Source organism: Siphateles boraxobius, unplaced genomic scaffold (genome assembly GCF_051911475.1).
Source record: "Siphateles boraxobius isolate OS27281-9 unplaced genomic scaffold, OSU_SipBor_1 142, whole genome shotgun sequence".
NCBI classification, from domain to species: domain Eukaryota; kingdom Metazoa; phylum Chordata; class Actinopteri; order Cypriniformes; family Leuciscidae; genus Siphateles; species Siphateles boraxobius.
In genome coordinates, this window is record NW_027508747.1 from 288291 (window position 1) to 307794 (window position 19504).

At 42.2% G+C, this 19504-nt stretch overlaps 1 protein-coding gene across 2 annotated transcripts in view; it reads right to left on the reverse strand.

The window, feature by feature from the left end:
• Positions 1 to 1500: 1500 nt before the first annotated feature.
• Positions 1501 to 19504, reverse strand: part of bmp5 (bone morphogenetic protein 5) — a 54992-nt gene continuing 36988 nt past the window's right edge. The window contains exons 4-7 of one of the 2 annotated variants that reach the window (XM_077230328.1): positions 8272 to 8469; positions 3404 to 3480; positions 3214 to 3324; positions 1501 to 2090 (exon numbers count right to left, since the gene is read on the reverse strand). In XM_077230328.1, the coding sequence (XP_077086443.1) occupies positions 1941 to 2090; positions 3214 to 3324; positions 3404 to 3480; positions 8272 to 8469 (536 nt within the window). In that variant the 3' untranslated portion in view covers positions 1501 to 1940. The remainder of the gene's footprint in view (positions 2091 to 3213; positions 3325 to 3403; positions 3481 to 8271; positions 8470 to 19504) is intronic. The other variant, XM_077230329.1, reaches the window with a different exon arrangement.

A 19504-nucleotide genomic window follows, 5' to 3' on the forward strand; every position in this document is an offset into this window, starting at 1 on the left:
AAGAATTTGTCCAGCTTACTTAAATAACATGCATAAAGGACATGCTTCTCCAAGAAGATATTAAACCCCATAGCAGATCTCTACAGGTGGTGCTGGGGAGGAGGAGGGGTAAACAGAAGTTTTCACAGCATGTCGATCATGGTTTCGTACATCTGGTTGGCTCATCCACGACAATAGAGGACACAATCAGTGCTAGGTTAGAGTTTCGTGACTGAAAGTATACAAACCAGTCTGATATTAATCATGTAAACGTTGTCATTTAGGTAGAGCGTGAAGATCAGTGTGCAAAACCTGAAGAGCCCCAGTCTGATCAATTGTGTGCATACGTGTGCTGCTCTCTGCAGGGAACGGGACAGTAAATTCATCTCTTTCTCCTTTCATGTGGCCACAGGGCTTATACTAAGAGAGCCTGCTCACTGGCACAGGATTCCCTAAAATAGCAGCATTCATACTGGGCCTGCTGTTGTAGAAAGGAAGACATTTAGTGGAATTGGACGGAATCCATGATATTAAACAGTAGATGGGATTGTGAAGCAGCAGGAGTAACCGTGCAGGGCAGCAGGCCGCAGGAATGCAAATCATCCACACCGCTAGAAGTGAGGTTAGCAGGTGGCCTCTGCTATTCATGGGACGTCAACACTCTTTTTAGATCGGGACCACATAACGTCTGGGTACCCTGACCGCTGGTTTGAATTAAGTCAAATACAGTCATTCAGTTTACTGGCATTCAGCAAAAAATGTACTTCATAAAAATCTTTGTGATCAGATTAGGTCAGGGTCTAAATTAATACATTTGTTTGCCAATGGTTTTCAAAACAGCAAAAAAGGGCACATTTTTATGGAAGCTCATTTTCGCCACAGAATAAAAAATACAAAAGGGAACTGCAACTTTGTATCTCACAATTCTGACTTTTTGTGAGTAATTGTGAGATACTGTATAAAGTCTAAATTGCGAGATATAAACTCGCAATTGTGAGAAAAACAAAGTCAGAATTGTGAGAAAAAAAGTCAGAATTGCGAGATATAAACTCACAATTAACTTTTAAATTTTTTACTGAGCCCAAATGAAGTAATGGAGAAAAGAAAAAAGCTGAATTTTGTTCAGCAAATTCATGTAAATCCTGCAACAAACATGATTAATCAACTGCAGACAAAGACACAGAAACATATATTTGAAAATAGATTTAATGACATACAAACATGGTTCTAAAATAATAAATGCAATTATTTTCCAATATATATATATATATATATATATATATATATATATATATATATATATATATATATATTACTCAGAGTACTAATACAAGTGTATATAAGGAGGAAGAATATTTGCTCAGAACCTTAATTTTGCATATCCACGCACTGATATATAAAGCAAACTAAAATAAATCAGCAGTTGTGGGCTGCAATACTTTGGGCTATTTGAGGAAATATGTATAGACATAATCAGTGCTTTTACAACAACACTACACTCATTTTATTAACAAATAATTATTTTTCATTTATTTATTTTTGCTAAATCCAATATGGCTGTTCTCATTTTTCCACATAAAAAAAGTAAATAGGTGATTAGGGTTTAAGGCCTTTTCTATAATAGCAGCAGTTCTGTTTTGGAGTGGTTGCTTTTGAATTTATGACACGTGATCAAAAGAAAGAAAATTATATTTGATCCTCTTGTCTATGACTCTCTCTAACTGGTCTAACGCATTAACATATTCTCAGAGAAAGAGCAACCAGCCATGGATCTATGGTAAGAGTGGTAACTTTTAACTGATCTACATCACACATTTAAAAAAAGTTATTACAAAACAAAGCCAAATAAATAAGAGGAATTGTGAGCTAATATTTACATAATACTGTACATCAAATGTCAAAAACTATTTCTTTTGATATGTTATTTATTCCAGCAATATGACACAGACGTTCCTCTGCCCTCAATGACATCCACAGGACCTCACCACCATATTCCTGTACTTTTTCAGAATTACATTTGAGCTGTCATCAAAATACAGCACTGATATGGCATTCAGTTTGGTTGGTGCACAGCAAGGCTTTGGCACATTATCAGGAAACATTAGATGGACCTGTGAAGGAAAAATGTAAGAAATATATAATATGTTGGACGAAAACCAGTGGTTTTTGACTGGACAAAAAATGTTTTATCATACAGAAAGTAAACAAAAATATCCTTCAAACCTGACACTAAAACTAAAGCTAACAAAGATCAATAAATACTGTAGCAAATGTAATGCTCGTTGTTATTTAATGTTAATGTAACGCTTACGTTCTTCGTGTGGGCTCTTACGTTGTGTTTTCCTTTGGTTCCCATATTTCCTTCTTGTGTTTAGATCATGTTCCCTTTGTTCCCGTTGTTGATTTCTATGGTTACTCATTGGTTAATTGATTATGTTTACCTGAGTCTTGTTTGGTTCCTCATTTATGCATGCATTTAAGCCCTCACTTTGGTTCTTCTCTTGGTCCTGCATTGTCTTTACATGTGTGAACCTGTTACGCTGATTTTTGCTTTCTGGAGTGCCCTTGTTTTTGTAAATAAACTAAATCTTCTGCAATTTAGATCCTCTGCTTCTCTTTCCTTGCCTGCGCCGTGACAGTTAGTTCATGTACTATCCATCATTATTTAGTAAGACCTTATTGTAAAGCGTTACCTTTAAGCCTTATTTGCATTTATTTGCTCAAAACTGTGGCTCATTTTATGAACCACTACAACAAACAATTCTAGAAATATTAACTCCTTCCTAGCCATTGACGGAATTTTCCGGCTTTCAGTGTTTTCACTGTTATACAGTAGGGGGCGCTATTACACATCTTCTGAAAGAGTGCAGAATCTCCTGATCAAAACACAAGAGAATACGATAGCATATGTAAGCAGATGCATATGTAAGATATATCAACATTAAACAGCGTTTAAATCAAGGACGAGCTTTAGGACTGTGAAGCTTTGTGCTGTTGATGGAGCTTTTTCCTCAAAATTCCCCACATTGAAGTGTTGATAAAAAAGAATGAATGAAGCTAGAATAAAAATTATTTTTATTTTATAAAGCAGAAGGTCTGTACTTTCTTTTGACATATTGCATGTTCAGATATTCCAACAACAAAATATTCTGGGGGCCATGAAACTTTTGTGAAAATGTTTAAAAATGTTGGCGCTGGCTGAAAGAGTTAAATAATGCAAGAATGGACACTTACCAAGGTCTGCACAATCGCATGGTTTGTGGCGTTCATATGTGCGTTCAGTGGAAATGAACATTCTCCATCACAATAAAAGGCTGCGTAGCCCTCAGGAGCAATAATCCAATCCTGAAACGAGACAGAGACAGGGATGTATGGAGTAATCAGTCCTGTCAATGATGTCTTGCGAGTCGCCACATGCGCTTACCTGCCATCCCAAGTCCCGGAAGCTCACGTAAAGTTCATGCTTCTTGCAGGCTTGCCTCTGTTCACTGGTGTTCTGATCTAGATAACAGCAACAAAATGGACTTTGAGCCTTCAAACACTGAAGTAGTCGTGTTGTTTAGTCTAGGAGTGTGTGTGGGCTCAATGTGCTCTATGTTTGCAGCTGGCAGGACGTCTTTGTATATAGACTCTAAATGCAGTAAATACTCAGTGATTTGATGGCATTAAAGAGCCCTACATTCAGAAAACATCAGGTAAGCTCAACATGCATTCTTCAAGTGACTCATCTATGAAGGACAGAAATGTTACCAACTGCTACTTATTAAATGCAAATTAAAGATGCAAGGTGATTTTCTTTTTATAGAATAGTTTGCAAAAAATATCACTCAAAAATCACAGATATCACTGAAGCCTAAGGCCTTAGCTTTGTAGATGTCAAAGATATTGGGCTGATATTGTTGAGCTTCTTCAAGATTGTGGAGTGCAATATAGAGCCAGAAGCTTTGGTCATTGAGTCTTCACCGATATCTGGAGAATATGGTTAAAGAGGAGCCAAAACATGTAATAATTTGACAACTTGCATTCTAGTGACCTGTTATATTGTTGAGCACTTTTTAATTGTCTCTCAGATGTTATATCATCATAGTGCAACTTACCAGTAGTTGTATTATTATTACTAGCATTGTATTTTTTAAATTAGGTGTGATGTTTTAAATTGTAAGTATGTTATATATAGATGAATGTTTTAACAATGCCATATTTTCCCTTTTTTCCTTCCTGGGACAGGAGATGAAATTTAGCTCTGTGCAGTAGCTGATTTTGGGGTTATTGTCCATTTAAATGATAAAAGACGCTAACCAGCTGCATTCAGAAGACATTGAGGTGCTCTACCTGTCAATCATTTTGAGGATTTTGGTTTACTGACTTTTTCCACATTGCAGCTTATTCAGGCCTAGCACTACCCACTTAGAAACAATAGCCATACTTGTGACTGACACAAGTAATGTGTTTTACCATTTACCATGTGTTTTATCTGAAACACTTGATAGCATTATGTTCAACTGGTGTGGAAAAATAACTGAAATAATGGTGCAAAATTCTCCACAAGTTATACAGAAAGCACCAAAAAAAGGAAAATGGTAAGTGAATAACACTGATGTAGAACCCTGGTGTTAGGCCTGAACTTGACATGTAAAAACATGTGTTAAACTCTGCTCCTGGAGGGCGATTATCCTGCACAGTGTACAGAAGCTCCAACCAGCTCCAAAACACCAGCACAGAAGTTAATACTGAAGACATTGATTAGCAGGATTAGGCGTGCTTGATCAGGTTTGGAGCTAAACTCTACAGGACAGTGGTCCTTCAGTTGAAAGGTTATGTAGATGTTTAGATCAGAATATCTGTTCATCCAGAAATAACACCATTATTTCACAGACAACAAAAAAGACAAAAAAACAATGGTATTTCTAGTTGAATTGATGTTTGTTTAATGCCACTATTCTGACAAATTTAGAGAATCCAGTGATCATTGCATTGATGGTTGCACTTTATTTGACAGTACGTAAACATCCAGTGTCCTTACTAGGAGTTGCACGACCCCAGATTCTTTAAATTCGACTTTCAATTGAGTCGATATCAAATAATCTCTAATGACGTCATTGATAAAAACATGCAGATGGGAATGCTTTGCAACGTGCCACAACTAGATGCTAAAGTTTGTTGAAAACTTAATGTTGACTTGGTTAACCTGAACCTCGAGCCGAGACTCAGGTCACCAAACGTCAGAACGCTGCCCATACGCTATTGCTCCTACATAACATCTTATTTTTCAGTTATTTTGTCTATGGGTCATTATATTTCTCACAAATTTCTGCTCATTCTAAATCAGATACTGATAAAGTAGCACAGTAAGATTTGAATGCATTATAATGAGGGAGTGATTGCCTGTGTGAATGAGTCCTACCTGTCTGTACAGCGCCTCTACTGGTGAAGCTGTGGGTTTTACTTCGAAATCAGAAAGAAATATATGCTAGAACGTTCAGTTTCAAAGAATAAACTGTTTAAAAGGTGCATTCACCTGATCAACATTGAGTATCCATTTGGTATAAACAAACATAACAAGTGGAGCACTCTAGGAGTATGCTTTTATTTGTCATTTTAACTGATGGAAACGGAGTGTTAGAGTGGACTTCAAATATTTATTATCCTGCATTAGTATTACAGCCAGTGTAAATCAATGGGATTTTTGATCGTAATTTATATGAAAACCTAACTCCGGTCAGTTAGAAAGATATAGCACACTAAGTCAGAACAGTCTGAAGGTCTTCTGCAAGGCGGCTGTGTTATTAGTGTCAAAATCACATGATCAGCGACTAGTCGACGTCAAGTTTAATGCGTCATGTGACATGTTGACTAGTCTGTGCAACCCCTAGCCCTTACCTAAGAAAGCAATGGGTAATATAAAGTGACTGAATGGGTTTAGGGGTAGGTTCAGGGTTAATACCTAGTTATTACCCAGTTATTGTACTATAATAAGTACAATAACTATATATAATATATATAATAATAAGCACATGATGAACAGAACTGTAAAATAAAGTGTTATCGTAGTAATCTTACTTGCTCTTCCTTGCGTAAAACTAACAATCAGGCAAGAGGTTGTGAGATAGAAAAACTGCTTTACAGTTTTTTTGTGCATGTATCAGACGTAAGTGAGTGAACTTTAGCTGGTTTGTTTGGTGGAAGTTTGAGAAATGGCTAACATTGCTTACAGCACCTTAAAGGATAATTCCGGTATTTAACACTTTGAGTCTGTTTTCTATTTTGTTTTGGATGAACTAGAGTGGTGGACACAGAAATTTTGACGATGGGTCCTGTCTTGACTTTTTGACTGTTTTAGAATCGCCTCTGACCGCTTCAGAGTGGCTGTCTACCGGCATGCACAAACATGTCCTTAAAAATAAACCTTAACATTCGTTTTCAAAACTGTGCAACTCATTGAGTGGTTAGTGCTGTTCGTTGATGTTCCAAAACAAGTAGCGTAGCGAAATACAGTTTCTGTCGTGTTTTATTTGACATTTTGTAAAATCGCATTGATTTCTGTTGGAGGACTCATTGCTCGTTGATATTACTGCGCTACCGCTATCAAGTGGTCGGGAGTGTGCTAACGCTTCAGACTCAAATATCGAGCGGAAGTTTATACGCGGTTGTGAGGTATCTGAAAAAATAGTTCCACTATAGCAAATAACATGGATCGAAATCATACATTGCTGCCGATATATTTGTTTTTAATCATCAACGAACACCACAAACCACTCGGTGAGTTCCACAGTTTTGAAAACGAACGTTAAAGGGATAGTTAGTTAAATAGGATAGGGCCCACAGAGAAGCAAATGAATAGTTGAAATGAAGTCATTATTTTAGTTTTTTTTGCGCACAAAAAGTATTCTTGTCGTTTGATAAACTTAAGATTGAGCCACTGTAGTCACTTGGACTATTTTAACGATGTCTTTAACCCTCTGGGGACGGATTGGGCGGTACCGCCCAAAATGACATACTTTTACAAATGTGTAATTATCTTAAAAACTATTAATGATAGAGAGGTGCGGTCTTTTTTGCCGTCTTCCTCAGATTCCGCTGAAAACAGTGATAACAAACTTACCCGGCTTGTATACACACTTCCTTGTTGCGCAATACCACTTCGTCAAAGGCCAATGAAATCGATGTTGTTTGGCAGATTCACGAGCAACAACCAATGGAAAAATTGCCGATGGAGGAATATTATTCTTACCCAATCAGAGGAAGGTTACCATGACGTATTCTAGCAAATCGGAGGACTCTGTTGCCTTGCAAGGGGAGGTACTATATACTATTACACAAACAGCGTTGAGTGGCAGAGACGACAGAAAGCGAACGGACGCGTCGAGTATAAACAAGGCTTTACGGAGCGTGAGTGCACAGAGAAATGAGAGAGAGACAGAGCAATTATAATATATATATATATATATACACATACAATTATAGCATTATTTATTGTTTTAGCACTTTTATGATGGCAAGCAGTAAACGATTTACGGTGGAACAAGCTCTGGAACAATTACTGGAGAGTGACAAGGAGAAAGCATTGCTTAGAAAATTCTAAGCATTCCTAAAAAAAACACCTGGGACTATTTGTAAATAAAGTTAAATTTTTCATTGTTCTTTGCACATTTTATTTAACAATTACACCGTTTTTGAAATTCTCTAGTTTATGGTACATTTTCACTCATACTTCCTTTATAAACATATTACGTGTGTGCTTATGTTAGCTTAGGGTCTTCTGAATCCATAGATACCAAACACATAGTGTTCCATCTCCATTACATATAGTTTATAAGCCCAAATGTAAAAATAGAGAAAACGGACCAAAAAGAGCTTAGTCCCCAGAGGGTTAATAACTTTTCGGGGCCGGCAAGTGTCAATCCCTCAGAAGCCTATGGAGGAGTGATCCAGCTCTCAGATTTCATCAAAAATATCTTAATTCGTGTCCCGAAGATGAACGAAGGTCTTACGGAGTTGAACAACATGAGGGAGAGTAAATACTGACAGAACTTTCATTTTTGGGTGAACTATCCCTTAAAGTGTTGTTTTAAGGACATGTTTGTGCATGCCGGTAGACAGCCACTCTGAAGTGGTCAAAGGCGATTCTAAAAGAGTCAAAAAGTCGAGACAGGACCCATCGTCAAAATTTCTGTGTCCACCACTCTAGTTCATCCAAAACAAACTAGAAAACAGACTCAAAGTGCTAAATACCGGAATTATCCTTTAAGGGGCGACTCTGAATGTTTTGAGTTTTGGAAAACTGCACTGTACCTCCACTTTTAATAGCTGGTGAAGATTTCGGTTGCGCTTTGCTTTTGTTTCTGTTGTGACTCTTCCTCTTGCCTCCGGCTGCTCTTACAGAACGAAGCAGAACCTCACTGGCTTTGAAAAAAGCCACCAGGAACGGCTGTTTGGACTGAGGTCCGTTCCTTCCGATGATGCCAGCAGATTTCATGTTGATGCTTCTACCTGAAAAACAGATGCATGCATCCGATTACAGGGATCAATGTTAGACAAACGGCCATGATTAAGACACCAAAACCTCGTCCTGGGTGGCTAAATCACCACAACTGTTTACGACAGTTTCTATGGTCCGCACAGATGCTGTAGTGATTGTCTGAATGTCAAACTGAGAGGGAGAGGACTGAAACTGATCCTAAAAAGCTGACAACTTCATGGCATCAGGTTCCCATTTATGAAAGAGGAAAAACTGGGTGTAGTCGTGACTCAAAGATGATACTTCTGTGGAGTCTCACATTGGTAAACCTTTCAGTTTTGAAGCTAATATAATGACTCTGTGGATGAAAGTTAAACCAGATGCATTTCATGGTCCTTATTTCCAGTAAAAAGGGAATGCAACAATAATTGAAAACAACAAAAGGCCGTCTGCAGGAAAGAACACTAAAATATGACAGCGCTATTAAAGTGACCAGTGATGGTTATTATTCAATAAATTCCCCAACAAATGAGTAACATAGAGTAGCATTAACCTGGCAGACATCCAATGTAAAGTCCCACTAAATGCAAAACACATCCCACATTCACAGTTTGCGTTTCTCGTACAATGATGTAACTCCCTGTTTAACCAGCGTAGTGTAATTCATCCTTGGAGAAATCATCTGGGTGGTTTAGAAACCGTTGTAACTTTATTGCATATCCGTCGTTCAAACCACACTGGTTCAACAATATAAAACTGTCGTTAATGACTAATTACAACTGTTAAATAACCGGTTTGGGATTTAATTCATGTCAGATTATTGCTGTAAATAACGAACATGGCTTCTGAGGACAACTTCATTACTTTTGATCTTCATTGTTTTGCTTTATTTCCAGATGTTAGATTCAGTTGCAGGTTTCAATCTTCATAAAAGGCATTTTAATTCTCTTGACAACTAAAGGACGTAGAATGAAGTTTATATATGGAATGACAGACATAGATTGTCCTGCATGTTAGCTTGCTTATTATGACCAAGATCACGATCCATTCAAGTCCACATGTCACAAACTATGTTTCTTGCCACAGGTCGGCAGCTGTATTTCCAGAAACACTTTATTTCAAGGTGATGTATTTACACGTTTATACACGTTTCAAAACATTTGCGAGAGAATCCAAAAACATTGACACATAATTTTTCATCCCATCTCATTCCCCAGAATGAATTTAAAGATAATAAAGAAAGATATTTTTATTTATCAATTTGCCTTTTTTTAGAATTTAAAGATAATAAAGAAATATATGATTCGATAAACGAGATCTCTGATTTGTAGTCCTTGAAAGAAAAAAAGGTCCTTGAAAGTCCTGGAATTTGACTGTACAGAATCTGCATGAAGTTTGTAAAGCTCCGTCAGAGATTTCTCCAGTGAAATGTGTGTGTGTCTCTATCCTCATGTAAAGGTGGATCTGCTGTGTGTGTGTGTCTCTATCCTCATGTAAAGGTGGATCTGCTGTGTGTGTGTGTCTCTATCCTCATGTAAAGGTGGATCTGCTGTGTGTGTGTGTCTCTATCCTCATGTAAAGGTGGATCTGCTGTGTGTGTGTGTCTCTATCCTCATGTAAAGGTGGATCTGCTGTGTGTGTGTGTCTCTATCCTCATGTAAAGGTGGATCTGCTGTGTGTGTGTGTCTCTATCCTCATGTAACCGTGGATCTGCTGTGTGTGTGTGTCTCTATCCTCATGTAACCGTGGATCTGCTGTGTGTGTGTGTCTCTATCCTCATGTAACCGTGGATCTGCTGTGTGTGTGTGTCTCTATCCTCATGTAAAGGTGGATGTGCTGTGTGTGTGTGTGTGTCTATCCTCATGTACAGGTGGATCTGTTGTGTGTGTGTGTCTCTATCCTCATGTAAAGGTGGATCTGCTGTGTGTGTGTGTCTCTATCCTCATGTAAAGGTGGATCTGCTGTGTGTGTGTGTCTCTATCCTCATGTAAAGGTGGATCTGCTGTGTGTGTGTGTCTCTATCCTCATGTAAAGGTGGATCTGCTGTGTGTGTGTGTCTCTATCCTCATGTAAAGGTGGATCTGCTGTGTGTGTGTGTCTCTATCCTCATGTAACCGTGGATCTGCTGTGTGTGTGTGTCTCTATCCTCATGTAAAGGTGGATCTGCTGTGTGTGTGTGTCTCTATCCTCATGTAAAGGTGGATCTGCTGTGTGTGTGTGTCTATCCTCATGTACAGGTGGATCTGCTGTGTGTGTGTGTCTCTATCGTCATGTAAAGGTGGATCTGCTGTGTGTGTGTGTCTCTATCGTCATGTAACCGTGGATCTGCTGTGTGTGTGTGTCTCTATCCTCATGTAAAGGTGGATCTGCTGTGTGTGTGTGTCTCTATCCTCATGTAAAGGTGGATCTGCTGTGTGTGTGTGTGTGTCTATCCTCATGTACAGGTGGATCTGCTGTGTGTGTGTGTCTCTATCGTCATGTAAAGGTGGATCTGCTGTGTGTGTGTGTCTCTATCGTCATGTAACCGTGGATCTGCTGTGTGTGTGTGTCTCTATCCTCATGTAACCGTGGATCTGCTGTGTGTGTGTGTGTGTGTGTCTATCCTCATGTACAGGTGGATCTGCTGTGTGTGTGTGTCTCTATCCTCATGTAAAGGTGGATCTGCTGTGTGTGTGTGTCTATCCTCATGTAAAGGTGGATCTGCTGTGTGTGTGTGTCTCTATCCTCATGTAAAGGTGGATCTGCTGTGTGTGTGTGTCTCTATCCTCATGTAAAGGTGGATCTGCTGTGTGTGTGTGTCTCTATCCTCATGTAAAGGTGGATCTGCTGTGTGTGTGTGTCTCTATCCTCATGTAAAGGTGGATCTGCTGTGTGTGTGTGTCTCTATCCTCATGTAACCGTGGATCTGCTGTGTGTGTGTGTCTCTATCCTCATGTAAAGGTGGATCTGCTGTGTGTGTGTGTCTCTATCCTCATGTATCCGTGGATCTGCTGTGTGTGTGTGTCTCTATCCTCATGTAAAGGTGGATCTGCTGTGTGTGTGTGTGTCTATCCTCATCTAACCATGGATCTGCTGTGTGTGTGTGTCTCTATCCTCATGTAACCGTGGATCTACTGTGTGTGTGTGTCTCTATCCTCATGTAAAGGTGGATCTGCTGTGTGTGTGTGTCTCTATCCTCATGTAACCGTGGATCTGCTGTGTGTGTGTGTCTCTATCCTCATGTAAAGGTGGATCTGCTGTGTGTGTGTGTCTCTATCCTCATGTAAAGGTGGATCTGCTGTGTGTGTGTGTCTCTATCCTCATGTAAAGGTGGATCTGCTGTGTGTGTGTGTCTCTATCCTCATGTAAAGGTGGATCTGCTGTGTGTGTGTGTCTCTATCCTCATGTAAAGGTGGATCTGCTGTGTGTGTGTGTCTCTATCCTCATGTAAAGGTGGATCTGCTGTGTGTGTGTGTCTCTATCCTCATGTAACCGTGGATCTGCTGTGTGTGTGTGTCTCTATCCTCATGTACAGGTGGATCTGCTGTGTGTGTGTGTCTCTATCCTCATGTAACCGTGGATCTGCTGTGTGTGTGTGTCTCTATCCTCATGTAAAGGTGGATCTGCTGTGTGTGTGTGTCTCTATCCTCATGTAAAGGTGGATCTGCTGTGTGTGTGTGTCTCTATCCTCATGTAACCGTGGAACTGCTGTGTGTGTGTGTCTCTATCCTCATGTAACCGTGGATCTGCTGTGTGTGTGTGTCTCTATCCTCATGTAAAGGTGGATCTGCTGTGTGTGTTGTGGTTCTATCCTCATGTACAGGTGGATCTGCTGTGTGTGTGTGTCTCTATCCTCATGTAAAGGTGGATCTGCTGTGTGTGTTGTGTCTCTATCCTCATGTAACCGTGGATCTGCTGTGTGTGTTTGTGTCTCTATCGTCATGTAAAGGTGGATCTGCTGTGTGTGTGTGTCTCTATCCTCATGTAAAGGTGGATCTGCTGTGTGTGTGTGTCTCTATCCTCATGTAACCGTGGATCTGCTGTGTGTGTGTGTCTCTATCCTCATGTAAAGGTGGATCTGCTGTGTGTGTGTGTCTCTATCCTCATGTAAAGGTGGATCTGCTGTGTGTGTTGTGTCTCTATCCTCATGTAACCGTGGATCTGCTGTGTGTGTGTGTCTCTATCCTCATGTAAAGGTGGATCTGCTGTGTGTGTGTGTCTCTATCCTCATGTAAAGGTGGATCTGCTGTGTGTGTGTGTGTGTCTATCCTCATGTACAGGTGGATCTGCTGTGTGTGTGTGTCTCTATCCTCATGTAACCGTGGATCTGCTGTGTGTGTGTGTCTCTATCGTCATGTAAAGGTGGATCTGCTGTGTGTGTGTGTCTCTATCCTCATGTAAAGGTGGATCTGCTGTGTGTGTGTGTCTCTATCCTCATGTAACCGTGGATCTGCTGTGTGTGTGTGTCTCTATCGTCATGTAAAGGTGGATCTGCTGTGTGTGTGTGTCTCTATCGTCATGTAAAGGTGGATCTGCTGTGTGTGTGTGTCTCTATCCTCATGTAACCGTGGATCTGCTGTGTGTGTGTGTCTCTATCCTCATGTAACCGTGGATCTGCTGTGTGTGTGTGTCTCTATCCTCATGTAAAGGTGGATCTGCTGTGTGTGTGTGTCTCTATCCTCATGTAAAGGTGGATCTGCTGTGTGTGTGTGTCTCTATCCTCATGTAAAGGTGGATCTGCTGTGTGTGTGTGTCTCTATCCTCATGTAACCGTGGATCTGCTGTGTGTGTGTGTCTCTATCCTCATGTAAAGGTGGATCTGCTGTGTGTGTGTGTCTCTATCCTCATGTAACCGTGGATCTGCTGTGTGTGTTTGTGTCTCTATCCTCATGTAAAGGTGGATCTGCTGTGTGTGTGTGTCTCTATCCTCATGTAACCGTGGATCTGCTGTGTGTGTGTGTCTCTATCCTCATGTAAAGGTGGATCTGCTGTGTGTGTGTGTCTCTATCCTCATGTACAGGTGGATCTGCTGTGTGTGTGTGTCTCTATCCTCATGTAACCGTGGATCTGCTGTGTGTGTGTGTCTCTATCCTCATGTAAAGGTGGATCTGCTGTGTGTGTGTGTCTCTATCCTCATGTAACCGTGGATCTGCTGTGTGTGTGTGTCTCTATCCTCATGTAACCGTGGATCTGCTGTGTGTGTGTGTCTCTATCCTCATGTAAAGGTGGATCTGCTGTGTGTGTGTGTCTCTATCCTCATGTAACCGTGGATCTGCTGTGTGTGTGTGTCTCTATCCTCATGTAAAGGTGGATCTGCTGTGTGTGTGTGTCTCTATCCTCATGTAAAGGTGGATCTGCTGTGTGTGTGTGTCTCTATCCTCATGTAACCGTGGATCTGCTGTGTGTGTGTGTCTCTATCCTCATGTAAAGGTGGATCTGCTGTGTGTGTTGTGTCTCTATCCTCATGTACAGGTGGATCTGCTGTGTGTGTGTGTCTCTATCCTCATGTAAAGGTGGATCTGCTGTGTGTGTTGTGTCTCTATCCTCATGTAACCGTGGATCTGCTGTGTGTGTTTGTGTCTCTATCGTCATGTAAAGGTGGATCTGCTGTGTGTGTGTGTCTCTATCCTCATGTAAAGGTGGATCTGCTGTGTGTGTGTGTCTCTATCCTCATGTAACCGTGGATCTGCTGTGTGTGTGTGTCTCTATCCTCATGTAAAGGTGGATCTGCTGTGTGTGTGTGTCTCTATCCTCATGTAAAGGTGGATCTGCTGTGTGTGTTGTGTCTCTATCCTCATGTAACCGTGGATCTGCTGTGTGTGTGTGTCTCTATCCTCATGTAAAGGTGGATCTGCTGTGTGTGTGTGTCTCTATCCTCATGTAAAGGTGGATCTGCTGTGTGTGTGTGTGTGTGTCTATCCTCATGTACAGGTGGATCTGCTGTGTGTGTGTGTCTCTATCCTCATGTAACCGTGGATCTGCTGTGTGTGTGTGTGTCTCTATCGTCATGTAAAGGTGGATCTGCTGTGTGTGTGTGTCTCTATCCTCATGTAAAGGTGGATCTGCTGTGTGTGTGTGTCTCTATCCTCATGTAAAGGTGGATCTGCTGTGTGTGTTGTGTCTCTATCCTCATGTACAGGTGGATCTGCTGTGTGTGTGTGTCTCTATCCTCATGTAAAGGTGGATCTGCTGTGTGTGTTGTGTCTCTATCCTCATGTAACCGTGGATCTGCTGTGTGTGTTTGTGTCTCTATCGTCATGTAAAGGTGGATCTGCTGTGTGTGTGTGTCTCTATCCTCATGTAAAGGTGGATCTGCTGTGTGTGTGTGTCTCTATCCTCATGTAACCGTGGATCTGCTGTGTGTGTGTGTCTCTATCCTCATGTAAAGGTGGATCTGCTGTGTGTGTGTGTCTCTATCCTCATGTAAAGGTGGATCTGCTGTGTGTGTTGTGTCTCTATCCTCATGTAACCGTGGATCTGCTGTGTGTGTGTGTCTCTATCCTCATGTAAAGGTGGATCTGCTGTGTGTGTGTGTCTCTATCCTCATGTAAAGGTGGATCTGCTGTGTGTGTGTGTGTGTGTCTATCCTCATGTACAGGTGGATCTGCTGTGTGTGTGTGTCTCTATCCTCATGTAACCGTGGATCTGCTGTGTGTGTGTGTGTCTCTATCGTCATGTAAAGGTGGATCTGCTGTGTGTGTGTGTCTCTATCCTCATGTAAAGGTGGATCTGCTGTGTGTGTGTGTGTCTCTAACCTCATGTAACCGTGGATCTGCTGTGTGTGTGTGTCTCTATCCTCATATAAAGGTGGATCTGCTGTGTGTGTGTGTCTCTATCCTCATGTAAAGGTGGATCTGCTGTGTGTGTGTGTCTCTATCCTCATGTAAAGGTGGATCTGCTGTGTGTGTGTGTCTCTATCCTCATGTAACCGTGGATCTGCTGTGTGTGTGTCTCTATCCTCATGTAACCGTGGATCTGCTGTGTGTGTGTCTCTATCCTCATGTAACCGTGGATCTGCTGTGTGTGTGTGTCTCTATCGTCATGTAAAGGTGGATCTGCTGTGTGTGTGTGTCTCTATCCTCATGTAAAGGTGGATCTGCTGTGTGTGTGTGTGTGTGTGTGTGTGTGTGTGTGTGTGTGTGTGTGTGTGTGTGTGTGTGTGTCTATCCTCATGTACAGGTGGATCTGCTGTGTGTGTGTGTCTCTATCCTCATGTAAAGGTGGATCTGCTGTGTGTGTGTGTCTCTATCCTCATGTAAAGGTGGATCTGCTGTGTGTGTGTGTCTCTATCCTCATGTAAAGGTGGATCTGCTGTGTGTGTGTGTCTCTATCCTCATGTAACCGTGGATCTGCTGTGTGTGTGTGTGTGTGTCTATCCTCATGTAAAGGTGGATCTGCTGTGTGTGTTGTGTCTCTATCCTCATGTAAAGGTGGATCTGCTGTGTGTGTGTGTGTGTGTGTGTGTGTGTGTGTGTGTGTGTGTGTGTGTGTGTGTGTGTGTGTGTGTGTGTGTGTGTGTGTCTATCCTCATGTACAGGTGGATCTGCTGTGTGTGTGTGTCTCTATCCTCATGTAACCGTGGATCTGCTGTGTGTGTGTGTCTCTATCCTCATGTAAAGGTGGATCTGCTGTGTGTGTGTGTGTCTCTATCCTCATGTAACCGTGGATCTGCTGTGTGTGTGTGTCTCTATCCTCATGTAAAGGTGGATCTGCTGTGTGTGTGTGTCTCTATCGTCATGTAAAGGTGGATCTGCTGTGTGTGTGTGTCTCTATCCTCATGTAAAGGTGGATCTGCTGTGTGTGTGTGTGTGTGTGTGTGTGTGTGTGTGTGTGTGTGTGTGTGTGTGTGTGTGTGTCTATCCTCATGTACAGGTGGATCTGCTGTGTGTGTGTGTCTCTATCCTCATGTAAAGGTGGATCTGCTGTGTGTGTTTGTCTCTATCCTCATGTAAAGGTGGATCTGCTGTGTGTGTGTGTCTCTATCCTCATGTAAAGGTGGATCTGCTGTGTGTGTGTGTCTCTATCCTCATGTAACCGTGGATCTGCTGTGTGTGTGTGTGTGTGTGTGTGTGTGTCTATCCTCATGTAAAGGTGGATCTGCTGTGTGTGTTGTGTCTCTATCCTCATGTAAAGGTGGATCTGCTGTGTGTGTGTGTGTGTGTGTGTGTGTGTGTGTGTGTGTGTGTGTGTGTGTGTGTGTGTGTGTGTGTGTGTGTGTGTGTGTGTGTGTGTGTGTGTGTGTGTGTGTGTCTATCCTCATGTACAGGTGGATCTGCTGTGTGTGTGTGTCTCTATCCTCATGTAACCGTGGATCTGCTGTGTGTGTGTGTCTCTATCCTCATGTAAAGGTGGATCTGCTGTGTGTGTTGTGTCTCTATCGTCATGTAAAGGTGGATCTGCTGTGTGTGTTGTGTCTCTATCCTCATGTAACCGTGGATCTGCTGTGTGTGTGTGTCTCTATCCTCATGTAAAGGTGGATCTGCTGTGTGTGTGTGTCTCTATCCTCATGTAAAGGTGGATCTGCTGTGTGTGTGTGTCTCTATCCTCATGTAACCGTGGATCTGCTGTGTGTGTTTGTGTCTCTAGCCTCATGTAAAGGTGGATCTGCTGTGTGTGTGTGTCTCTATCCTCATGTAAAGGTGGATCTGCTGTGTGTGTGTGTCTCTATCCTCATGTAACCGTGGATCTGCTGTGTGTGTGTGTCTCTATCCTCATGTAAAGGTGGATCTGCTGTGTGTGTGTGTGTGTCTAACTCATGTACAGGTGGATCTGCTGTGTGTGTGTGTCTCTATCCTCATGTAACCGTGGATCTGCTGTGTGTGTGTGTCTCTATCCTCATGTAACCGTGGATCTGCTGTGTGTGTGTGTCTCTATCCTCATGTAAAGGTGGATCTGCTGTGTGTGTGTGTCTCTATCCTCATGTAAAGGTGGATCTGCTGTGTGTGTGTGTCTCTATCCTCATGTAACCGTGGATCTGCTGTGTGTGTGTCTCTATCCTCATGTAACCGTGGATCTGCTGTGTGTGTGTGTCTCTATCGTCATGTAAAGGTGTATCTGCTGTGTGTGTGTGTCTCTATCCTCATGTAAAGGTGGATCTGCTGTGTGTGTGTGTGTGTGTGTGTGTGTGTGTGTCTATCCTCATGTACAGGTGGATCTGCTGTGTGTGTGTGTCTCTATCCTCATGTAAAGGTGGATCTGCTGTGTGTGTGTGTCTCTATCCTCATGTAAAGGTGGATCTGCTGTGTGTGTGTGTCTCTATCCTCATGTAAAGGTGGATCTGCTGTGTGTGTGTGTCTCTATCCTCATGTAACCGTTGATCTGCTGTGTGTGTGTGTGTGTCTATCCTCATGTAAAGGTGGATCTGCTGTGTGTGTTGTGTCTCTATCCTCATGTAAAGGTGGATCTGCTGTGTGTGTGTGTCTCTATCCTCATGTAAAGGTGGATCTGCTGTGTGTGTGTGTCTCTATCCTCATGTAAAGGTGGATCTGCTGTGTGTGTGTGTGTGTGTCTATCCTCATGTAAAGGTGGATCTGCTGTGTGTGTGTGTCTCTATCCTCATGTAAAGGTGGATCTGCTGTGTGTGTGTGTCTCTATCCTCATGTAAAGGTGGATCTGCTGTGTGTGTGTGTGTGTGTGTGTGTGTGTGTGTGTGTGTGTGTGTGTGTGTGTGTCTATCCTCATGTAACCGTGGATCTGCTGTGTGTGTGTGTCTCTATCCTCATGTAAAGGTGGATCTGCTGTGTGTGTGTGTCTCTATCCTCATCTAACCGTGGAACTGCTGTGTGTGTGTGTCTCTATCCTCATGTAACCGTGGATCTGCTGTGTGTGTGTGTCTCTATCCTCATGTAACCGTGGATCTGCTGTGTGTGTGTGTCTCTATCCTCATGTAAAGGTGGATCTGCTGTGTGTGTGTGTGTGTGTGTGTGTGTGTGTGTGTGTGTGTGTCTATCCTCATGTAACCGTGGATCTGCTGTGTGTGTGTGTCTCTATCCTCATGTAAAGGTGGATCTGCTGTGTGTGTGTGTCTCTATCCTCATCTAACCGTGGAACTGCTGTGTGTGTGTGTCTCTATCCTCATGTAAAGGTGGATCTGCTGTGTGTGTGTGTCTCTATCCTCATGTAAAGGTGGATCTGATGTGTGTGTGTGTCTCTATCCTCATGTAAAGGTGGATCTGCTGTGTGTGTGTGTCTCTATCCTCATGTAAAGGTGGATCTGCTGTGTGTGTGTGTCTCTATCCTCATGTAACCGTGGAACTGCTGTGTGTGTGTGTCTCTATCCTCATGTAAAGGTGGATCTGCTGTGTGTGTGTGTGTGTGTGTGTGTGTGTGTGTGTGTGTGTGTGTGTGTGTGTGTGTGTGTGTGTGTGTGTGTGTGTGTGTGTGTGTGTGTGTGTGTCTCTATCCTCATGTAACCGTGGATCTGCTGTGTGTGTGTGTCTCTATCCTCATGTAAAGGTGGATCTGCTGTGTGTGTGTGTCTCTATCCTCATCTAACCGTGGAACTGCTGTGTGTGTGTGTCTCTATCCTCATGTAACCGTGGATCTGCTGTGTGTGTGTGTCTCTATCCTCATGTAACCGTGGATCTGCTGTGTGTGTGTGTCTCTATCCTCATGTAAAGGTGGATCTGCTGTGTCTGTTGTGTCTCTATCCTCATGTAACCGTGGATCTGCTGTGTGTGTGTGTCTCTATCCTCATGTATAGGTGGATCTGCTGTGTGTGTGTGTCTCTATCCTCATCTAACCGTGGAACTGCTGTGTGTGTGTGTCTCTATCCTCATGTAACCGTGGATCTGCTGTGTGTGTGTGTCTCTATCCTCATGTAACCGTGGATCTGCTGTGTGTGTGTGTCTCTATCCTCATGTAAAGGTGGATCTGCTGTGTCTGTTGTGTCTCTATCCTCATGTAACCGTGGATCTGCTGTGTGTGTGTGTCTCTATCCTCATGTAACCGTGGATCTGCTGTGTGTTTGTGTCTCTATCCTCATGTAAAGGTGGATCTGCTGTGTGTGTGTGTCTCTATCCTCATCTAACCGTGGAACTGCTGTGTGTGTGTGTCTCTATCCTCATGTAAAGGTGGATCTGCTGTGTG